Source organism: Xiphophorus hellerii, chromosome 18 (genome assembly GCF_003331165.1).
Source record: "Xiphophorus hellerii strain 12219 chromosome 18, Xiphophorus_hellerii-4.1, whole genome shotgun sequence".
In the NCBI taxonomy this organism is placed as follows: domain Eukaryota; kingdom Metazoa; phylum Chordata; class Actinopteri; order Cyprinodontiformes; family Poeciliidae; genus Xiphophorus; species Xiphophorus hellerii.
The window spans coordinates 3,369,341-3,379,854 of record NC_045689.1 but is presented as its reverse complement, the minus strand read 5'-3'; the positions used below and the strand labels follow the sequence as shown (position 1 = coordinate 3,379,854).

General features: G+C 37.0%; 1 protein-coding gene across 1 annotated transcript in view; it reads left to right on the top strand.

The window, feature by feature from the left end:
- The first annotated feature begins 2,246 nt into the window (after positions 1–2,246).
- axl (AXL receptor tyrosine kinase) overlaps positions 2,247–10,514 on the top strand; it is a 46,681-nt gene continuing 38,413 nt past the window's right edge. The window contains exons 1-4 of the mRNA XM_032590947.1: positions 2,247–2,391; positions 7,927–8,134; positions 9,364–9,464; positions 9,541–9,723. Of these exons, the coding sequence (XP_032446838.1) occupies positions 2,247–2,391; positions 7,927–8,134; positions 9,364–9,464; positions 9,541–9,723 (637 nt within the window). The remainder of the gene's footprint in view (positions 2,392–7,926; positions 8,135–9,363; positions 9,465–9,540; positions 9,724–10,514) is intronic.

The window sequence follows — 10,514 nt, the reverse complement described above, 5'->3', positions numbered from 1 at the left end:
ACAAAACTAACTTACAAGTAACTTTTCAGAAACATTTAGGAGCTTGTTTCAAGTCAATAACTCCTGAATATTGATAACAATATTAAGGATTTCACTTATAAGTGAAATAATCTGCCAGTGGAACTAGAACTGGGTTGCTAGGTTACGGGCTGGGCGTTTTCTGGGGTTGCTAGGTAACGGCGCAGTGGATCATTCTAATATTTTTTCATCAATATTAAGGAACTATTAACTGAAAACAAGCTCCTATTTCTTACTGAAAAGCTACTTGTAAGTTAGTTTTGTCTTATTTTCAAGTGTATTAAGAAATTTGCACCAGAAGCTAAACTACAAATATTTGGCAAGATTGTTTTGTTTTTGCAGTGTAAGGATAACTTTGTGACCAGAAAAGTCTGGAAAACTGAAGAGCAATAAAGAAACAAAGAACTAAATAAAATCAAATCATGTACACATGTAGAAACAAACATGCAAACTGAATCCAAGTTTGCATGGATTCATGCAAACTTGGATTTGCATGATTCCATTAATTTGTCAATAAATTTGCTGAATGTTTTTTTTCTGTGTAATTATATAGTCATGAATTAAAAGCAAAGAAGAAATAAAAAATATCCTGAACATCTCAGGAAACGTTTTGAGTTGTGATTTTTGAGTTTATCAGCAAAATATTGTCAAAATCACTCGGTTTTAGTGATGCTAACTCCCACCACCTGGGGGCAGTATTTCTTTCTTCTCCTACTGCTGCCTCAGTTTTACTAGTTGTCAAGTTATTATCCATGATCAATATGGTGAGTAACGAAAAGTCACATTAACCGTCACAAATAAACACAAACAACACAGCAATCGATAATCCTTTGTTCACCACTAGAGTTGGGACAAATTATTGCAAAAATATCACAAAATACTTCAATAAAATTAGGAATTTACTGCAAAATCGTACCAAGTATTTTTGATATAGTTTTTATTCCAAATATTTTTGTGCACTTAAAATAAAATAAAACTAATTTACATAACGTTTCATAAAGATACAGGAGCTTGTTTTCAGTAAATAATTCCTTAATATTGATTAAAATATAACATGAACAAAATGTTATGTGAAATAATCTGAAAGTGAAACTGATCATTTCTCATGAATATTAAGAAACTATTAACTTAAAACAAGTTCCTACATTAAAACAACATTATTTCCTCAAATAAACAAGTAATTAAATAAATGTTTAAATATTATTTAAATATTTATTATGTATTAGTAAATATTTTTGTTAATAATCATATGTATTATCAATATTATTGTTATTTAGAAAGTATTTAACTGTATTATTTTATTGTATTTAAAACATTTTTTTATTACCGGTTTTTTTAAAAAACTCTTAATTTTGTTATTTTATTTAAAAAAAAAAAGACTTTCCATTTTTAGGTAGATCAAAATTACAGAGTCAAATCTTACTACAGAAATTATCAACAATATAAATGATTTATCTGTAAACTTTTTCCTTGTCTTTAAGCTCCACATCAATCCAGTGACTTTAACTCAATCAGCTTTTAATCCATTTACTAAACCTGGTTAAACATCCAGATTTTACTGTCCAGAATTGACTAAATTTAGTTCTGGTTTTCCAATTTACACCTAGAAAACCTGCTACATTATTTTGATTTCTACAAAGGTTTTTTAATCTAGAAGCTTTCCAACAACAAATCTAATCCTCAGTTTATCGTTGACGAGGTGAATAAAGTTTGTGCACCCCTGGTCTGACGTTTCGAGCCTCTCGGCATCCGGGCGTAATTAAAAGAAGAAAAGAAAAGGACAATCAGCATGCTGCAGGGCTGCTCACCACCCTGGAAAAGAGGAGGAGGAACAACAGGAGGAGGAGGAGGGTGGAAAGATTTTGAGTTGAGGAATTTCAATCCTGTTTGTAGGGGAGAGGGGGTTAAAGAAAGTCAGAGGGGGGGGGATGTCTGCAGAGAGGAAAAACGTCGGGAAGCAGGCTGGTTTAAAAATACTCCCCTGAAGCCAGAAATAGACTTTGTACAAACTAATCTAGGTGCAACGGAAGCTTATCGCGCTTTAATTGTGGACGAACTGGAGGTTTGTTGACCACATAGAAAGAAAAGGAACAACTTTGGAGCAGAAGTTTGTCATCTTTGAAAGGGGGAAACGAAACGGCTGAATCCGCTTCGCCTTCCCAGCTGTGGATCAAAACATTCTCAGCGTCCACATCCAACCCGGAGCGAAACGCAGCGGAGATGCTTTGATGGAGTTCCGCTCCAGCTCGGCTGTTTTCCCCCTCCGGTCCAGTTTTCCAGGTGATCTGCCGGGAGGAACCATGGCGCGCTGGAGGTGCTGCTTTCTCATCCTCAGCGTCGTTTTTGCGCCCGTCTCTGGCGCACAGCTGTCAGGTACGTGCGGATTATCCACCGTGATCAGTGCGACTGTATAAGTAATGCGCAATTTGCCCCGTGAGATTTCTTTTGATGTTCACTCATTACAGTAATTTGCTTTGAGGTCGCTGAGCAGCCGCAACATCTGGCTAACATAAATTGCTCTAAAAAAAAAAAAAACGCAACTTGGTAATTTATTATTGTTGTCGTTGCAGTCCTATAGTTTAATTAAACACTCAAACTATAAAAGACATCCTCCAAACAGAATTAAGTTGAAAAAACAATACTTTTAAAATAAATCAAACATTTAATCCACGTCTAAATGTAACTTTCCGTGTGTTGGCAGTTTGATGGAAGAAAGTTAAAAAGTTTTTCTGTGATGCATCTGAGTGGAATCAGTGACTCAATGAAAAGGCTGCTGTGATTGGTCAGGATCAGATTTACTCTACTGTAAACAGATGGCAACAATTTTAGCGTGAAATTAGTCTGGAAAATGTTTTAAATACAATAAAAAAAAATTAGCTTAATTATTTGAAAATTTATTTTAATTTATTTTAAATTGTTGTCTCAATCAGTCTTGTGTTGCTCATACATTGTGATAGACAGACAGACAGACATATTTACTTATTGGGGAAAAAGGTCCAAACAAACCTGGCCCTCGTTAAATTAGGACGTAAATGTGATTAGATACTTTTTTCGGTTAAATTTAGCCACCAACACATTAGCCTGGTTCTGGTGCTTTTTGCCTCCAGCAAACCACAGTAACAGCCTCTGTCCTCAAATGAAGAAAACATAAAACAGTCGTGAACCTTTCCACGAGTGGCTAGTTTACCAAAGTTACTCCAGAAGAGCTTAAAAACCTCATCCAGTCTAGCCAGGCTAGTTTTCTCCCGCTGAATTTCTGCCGGGCCAATCAGCGACCAGAAGGCGGAGTTGTGAACGATGATGTCAATTTCCTGCGCTGTTTCAGAATTGTAGTCTGCCTGTAGTTTTGCTATGGCGGTACAGTCCATGTGGGTCAACGTTTCCAGATATTGAAATAACATTAGCAGCCGCCTCGTTCGGCTCGGTACTTCTCTCTTCGCAGTGGAGGCTCGTTGTTTACAGCGCACACTACTTCCGGTAAGCTTTCATGGCGTCGAACAGGCGCATTGCATACGTCACGTGCCGACCGTTAGAACTCAAGGCTTCTCCTTCTTGTTGTTTTCTGTTACGACGGATCGTAAACACAAGGGTTTGTGTCACATTTACCGACTAATATCTTGGTCATCCCAAAAATGTGGAAGCCAAATTTGAATTTTTTGTACCGTTACATTCCTACGCTATCACCGCTTTAGGAGCCAAAGCACCATACTGGCAGTTAATCATGGTGGTGGTTTGATGGTCTTGACCTGCTTTGCTTGGTCAGGACTTGGACGACCTGCTATAACAGATTGAACTGTGAATACTGGATCTTTTACGGCTATTTAACAGGACAGTGATCCAATGTACACTAGTAAATACATCTTTAATTGAATGAAAGAAGGGTTTTACAAGGGCCTAGTCAAAATCTGGGCTTAAATTTAATTGAGATGCTGTGGCAAATGTCTGAATTAAATAAATTATGAAAACAAAAGTGGGCTAAAAGTCTTCAACAGTGATGTACAAGACCGCTCACCAGTTATGAGGACTCAGGGAAAAGAAACGTTTTCACACCGAGTCAAGTCGATCTGGTTAACTGTTTGTTTTAATGAATGAAATAATCTTTTTGGCAGGTTGATGTTAAAGCACAATAATAAATACAGGGACAAAACCCACAAAAATAAAACTACGGAGTAAAAAATACCCCAAACAACCTTATGATCCAGTGTTTTTCTGAAACTTTTTTTTCTTTACTGTTACACATATGTTTTTATGTGAGCTTTAGCAACTCAATTCACTTCAATTCAAAATACTTTGTTATTAATATGCATAGCATATTATAATATAATATTCTACCAATTATTGGACTCAAGTTGTCCAATCTAATTGGGTTATTGCACACATATTGTAATATTTACAGCAGTTAAATTGTGCAACTCTAGTTTGAATGCAAAAAGTTACTAGATAATAAGTTTTATTGTGAAAACTTATCAGCCTTCAAATCCTGCTGATTTACCGGCTTGTTGTTGTTCTTAAAGTCCTGCTTTCCAGCTAAGAATCCTGATTTTAAAATTAGACTCATGTGGGATCCTAAAGAGATGTTCCAGCAAAAAAAAAAAAAAAGGCATTTAAATCTAGATAAAGTGGAAACTTTAGTGAAGCAACACAATCAGCCAAGCAGAAGAGAAAAAATTGTTTAAATTGTTTCATATCAGATATGCTAGGGATATATATATTCAGACGGACGAGTTGGAGCTGCAGATGCACTGAAACTGTTGCGACACTCAAATCCGAACCAGCGAAGCAGGAAACGAAGCTCGTTTGGCACAAAAGTTGAAGTCGGACTCGTTTTACTCAGATTACAACAAAAATGAAACTCAGAGAAACCAGTTAAATGTGTTTCAGGAGGAATCTGCTGTAGGAGACAAAACTGTATAACTGACTGCAACTGAACGAATCTATTATTCTATTGATTATTCAAACGATTAATCGATCAGTTGGGTAAAAAATGTGTCATATTCTGAAGATTTTTCATCTAAACATTTTACAACTTATTTTATACATTACTATAAATACATTAAAGGAAATACTAAATAAACTTTTTAAAATAAGAAAATAAACATTTTATTGCCTAAAATGCAATCACAAATCATTCCTTTAGTGAATGTTAGATAATTTGTTGCATAGCATGCATCTGCAGCTAACAAATAATCAATCCAGTGTAGGATTGATCTGTTGATTATTTTTTGAATAATAATTGGATGTAAAGACGCCTTATTTACAGAATTTAAACCAGGTGAAGCCAAAACCATGAAACTGAATACAACATATTTACAAACAGACATTTTTCATATATATATTTAAGCAAAATGTAGATGTTTTGTACAAATTTGGCTTAATTGCTGCTCTGAATATGCTGTTCTTTTAGCAAATTGTCTTTTTCTTTGAGTCTATACAGTCCAGTTAACGATTAATCAACAACTAAATTATTTGACGAATATTTCAATTATCGATTAATCATGATTAATCCGATTAATCATTTCAGCACTGCCTAAAATTAGCTTTTTTTTTAATTCTTACCGTCTTGGAAGTTTGAGAATGATTTGAGAAGTGGGGGTGGGAGCTCAGAGGTGTGAATGTTTGCCATATGACTCAACTCCTCTGAGTCTGAGTCAGGCCCTGGAAATGATGGATGGGCCGAGGGGGCAACAGCAGAGGAGAAAGAGTTTGGACCAAAGGGAAGGCGCCGAAATCCAAAAGCAATGAATCCAAAGAATGGTATGGAAAGGGCAAAGGCGCAGCTCTGAAACAGAGGGGAGGAATTACGCTGAAAAAGTCAGAAACGGGGAGGGAATGCAAGAAGGATAACAGCGCAACCTTTGTGAGGTATTTTTGGTATGTGCACATTCAGATTCTGCAGCATGGATGCAACTCGGAAGGGTTCAGACCGTAAGAAAAGGAGGTTAGGGGACAAAAGCGAGGGGACGGATTAGCTACAAATGAATTACTAGAGAAAGACACACACCCACGCACACACACACACACACACACACACACACACACACACACACACACACACACACAGAGTTTGTCCACTGGCTGGCTCTCTGGATATCTGCATTCTCACAAAAGGGTTACAAGCTTCCCTGAAAGCAGCCAAAGGATACAGTGAAGCTCAACCAAGCATGGAAATAAAAGGCAAGAAGGACTTTTGATTCTAAAGCCACACAGAGACAAAAACAACAAAGCAGAGCAGCTTCAAAATCCCAATTTGTTATGCAGAAAGTAAACAGTGCTGACTGTGGAATCTGCAGTTAACAGGAGAAGTATTCCTGCTCAGTCCTCTGGGATCAGAGGTCAAAGGTCGGCCCCTGACTCAGATTTAGATGACTGTTTGACAAGCTTGGGAAAATCTGTGCTTGGAGATAAATAGCAACAATAAAAGTGAGAGAGCAGAAGCACAGTTTGCATGTGTTGCTTAAATGATGCAGGCTAGTCTCCCTTTAATGCTGGGGTGCCCAAACTGTGGGTCAAGGGCCATTTGCGACCCCTGGACTGATTGTGTCGGGGCCCAAACTTCAGTTCAAGATTGATACAAGTTTGACCCAAAGCACAGGTGTTTGATGTAGGTAGGAAAATCTCGTTACAATAGAAAATATCGGTAACAGCAGCAATTATTTGTCTTTAAATAACCACATTGTTTGTATTTTCTTGCCACGGCTGCATCTATCCAGTGACCTTTACTTAAAACCTTTCTTTGTTGCACCCAAATCTCGTTTTAATTAATTTATTAAGCTTGCCTAAACCAAGCCTTTTCAAAAAAGAGTGACCTAAATTCAGATATTTTACTCAGAAATAGGCCTGTAAATAATCAGTAAATCAATTAATCGTATGATAAATTGATACAAACTCAATAATTTTCATTTGCATGGTTTATTGTTTTTCATTTTTCTGTCTTTCTACCAAAAACTGGATGATAAAAATCTTCAGACTGGTTCTTTGGTCTCAGCCAGCTCTATTTTAAGGACTATTTTGTTTACAGAGACTTCATAATTCATTTAATTTTAGTTTATGTTGTTTTGTTTTGTTTATTTAAATTGTTTAAATTATAATCTATAGATTATAGCTTGAAGTTTATTAATCTTTGAGAATGTGTTCTTTCATTATTACCATTTTATTACTTGGTCTCAAAACAACTATATTATCGTTTATCGCAGTAAATGCTCGGGCAATTTACCGTCCAGCTAAAGTTGTTATCCTGACAGGTTACTCAGAAGCTATTGGTGATGCGTTCACACCAGCCATGTTTAGTTCGTTTTAATCAAACTCCAGTTCGTTTATCTAGAAAGTCCGGTTCGTTTGCGGAGGTGCGAATTCAAAAAAAGAACAAACTCTGGTCCACCTGTAACCTCGGCCTCGGCTCAGATGAAGTGAACTCTAATGCGGTTTGAATGCACATGTTGGCAGCAAGCGGATTATAGAAGCAGGAAGTGGACTACGGTGCAAGGGATTCTGGGTAAATACAACCGAAGCAAACTAGTGGGAGAAATGGCTCGTGGATTTTTACCAAAGACAAATGAGAAATACTGCAACTGCTAAAATCTGACGCTACTCCATTTGTGTTTACTTTTTGTGAAGAAGTAAGTTGCACTTCAGAGGTTTTTGAGTCGTTTCCTTCGGTGGTTCTTGGTACAAATGTTGCAGTTTTTATTTGTTCCTTGCCTTCCATAATCACTCACTACTTTGAATTGGTCTTTTAAATAAATTCCCAATAAAACACATTGAAGTTTGTGGTTTTAAAGTAAAGAAATGTGAAATGTCTTCTGCTGTATTCATCAGAACCAAAACAGAAGAATTATGTTTAGATGAGTTTTAAGTTCTTGGCTCTCAAAATAATTTGTCATTTTCTTCTTCCTCGTCTCTCAAACAAAGACCTGAAGTTTGAAAAGAGTCCCAGCACCGTCGTCTCCTCCCTGGGCAAACCGGTCAGGATGCACTGCGAGCTGAAGGGAACCGGAGACGAGAACGCGGTCCCGCCCGATCTGGTCTGGCTCAAAGACGGCGCTCCTCTTCAGTACGAAGACACGGACCAGTCCCAGACTATCACCGACAACACCTGGACCGTCACGAGCACGCTCAAGTAGGAAGCAGCTCTTTCAAATTTATTAATAAGATCTCTGCAGAAAAAATGATAATTTCTGCATTTTTTCTGCTTTCCAAACCTGGTTTGGTGCTGAATAATGTGATAATGTTGGTTTCCAGTGGTTCTACATCAGGGGGTGTTCAAAGTGCGGTCTGTGGGCCATTTGTGGCCCTTGAATTGATTTTGTATGGCCCCCAACTGCCATTCCAGAATGATCCAGATTTGACCCATCCAGCTCAAGTGGTTGATGTAGAAACTCTTTATTTGGAATCAGTGCAGAATTATTATTTTCTTACAATGCAAAAATATTTAGTACAACACAAAAAATTAGTTTTTATAACCAAGCTGTTGTAATAAGTAGAACCTCGTTTATCAGAAACTTTAACTGAAAAGCCGACTTCGCTGCACCTAAACCATTAAACCTGGTTAAATAGAGCGAGCGTTTTGTAAGAAAGTGACCCAAATCCTGTCCTAATACTGAGAATAAATTTGTCAAATTTGGTTTTCAAAACATTTTAAGAATGTTTTGAAAACCACAACATTTTTTATTTGAAAAAGAAAAGAAAACTCGTACAACTTTATTGCTTTAGTTTAGTTTTTTTTTTCTTGGCACATGTGACAAAAAGTTTACACAACTCTGAAAATAATGATAATATAGAAAATCCTTTTTCTTTCTAGTTGCTACTGAAATCTGCGACAGAGTATTAAGGCCATAGTAAGAAAACTAAAATAAATAAATAAAATCATGAGAAAAAAAACATAAAATTACAAGAAAAAAGTCATAACATTATGAAAATATAACTATTACAACCATAAAATCAAAATAACAGAATAAAGTTGTAATAAAGTCAATATTTTGAGAACAAAGTAACAGTATTACGAGAAAGATATAATATTCCCAGAATAAAGTCATACAACATCAAAGTCAAGATAATAAAAGTATAAAGTCATAATAATTTCAGAATCAAGTCAGAAAGTTTTGGCAATAACGTCGTAATTTTATGACTTTATTTTCATAATGTTTTGACTTTATTCTCGTTAATTATGACTTTATTCTTGTAATATTAGGATTTTGTTCTTGTGTAACTTTTTTCTCATAATTTTATTTTTTCATTTTCTTAGCGCGACACTAATCTTCCTCCGTATAAATCTGCTTGTTTCTCCCGTTTTATCAGTTTTTACCTGTTTCTTCCAGACCTTCACCATCATTTCTATCCCCCCTACAGAATTGACAAGGTCCAGCTGTCGGACATGGGCCCCTACAGGTGTGCCGTCGAGTCCGAAGGGAACCAGACTCTGTCCAACGTCGGGCGCATTCAGCTGGAAGGTGAGCTTCCAAACCTCTGGGATGTGTTTGTGTTCTCACTGTGAAAGGGAAACTGATTCAGCAACTTCCTGCTCAGGCCTTCCTCATTTCTCTGTGGAGCCTCAACCCAAGTCCGTAGTGGCCAATGAGGCCTTGAGTCTGAGATGTGTGGCTCACGGACCTCCAGATCCGGTCCAGGTCATCTGGCTGCGCGATGGAGCTGAAATGAACTCCTTGAATGACCCGGTGGCGCTGTCGCCTTCAACACTCAACCTCACAGGTAGGCCTGAAAACTGCATGTAATACTGTCATGAGTTGGTGACGATGGACGTCGTAGACGCAGGTTGATGTGCAACAACGATGGTTTTAATGACAAACACAAAGAGAACGGAAATCCAGGCAGCACAGGTGAACAATGAGGCGAAGAGCTCAGACACGCTGGTAGCGCTGGGAGGACACAGGACTGATGACAAAGACTATGACAGCAAAGACAAGGACCCGACGGGGAGCAGGTCACACAGGTGGGATTAAATACACTCAGGGGAATAATCAGGGAAACAAGAGCTGGAGACAATCAGGGGGAAGACGAAACTACACAGGAACTAAATGAACATATACAAAACTCCATATCCTCACAAATACTCTAAAAACTTTAAATAAAACAATTTAAAAACTGCTAGAGTGAAACGATTAATCAGATTAATTGTGATTAATCGATTACTGATGTAATTGTCAACTAATTTAATAACTGATTAATCATTAACTGGAGTATAAGACTCAAAAAGGACATTTTTCAGAAATTAAGCAAAAACTTTACAATAAAAAAAACGTTCTTTATCTGTAAATATGTTCTACCCAGAACTCCTCAAGGGTCATAGATTTAGCTTAATCTGGTTCAAATATTGTAAAAAAATATTTTTTTTATTGAATTATTAATGAAAAAAGTAACATATCAGCCCTAATCGTGATTAATCGATTATTGACCGGAGTATAAGACTCAAAAAGGACATTTTTCAGTAAATGAGAACATTTTCTTCCATCCATCCATCCATTTTCCTCCGCTCTATCCGG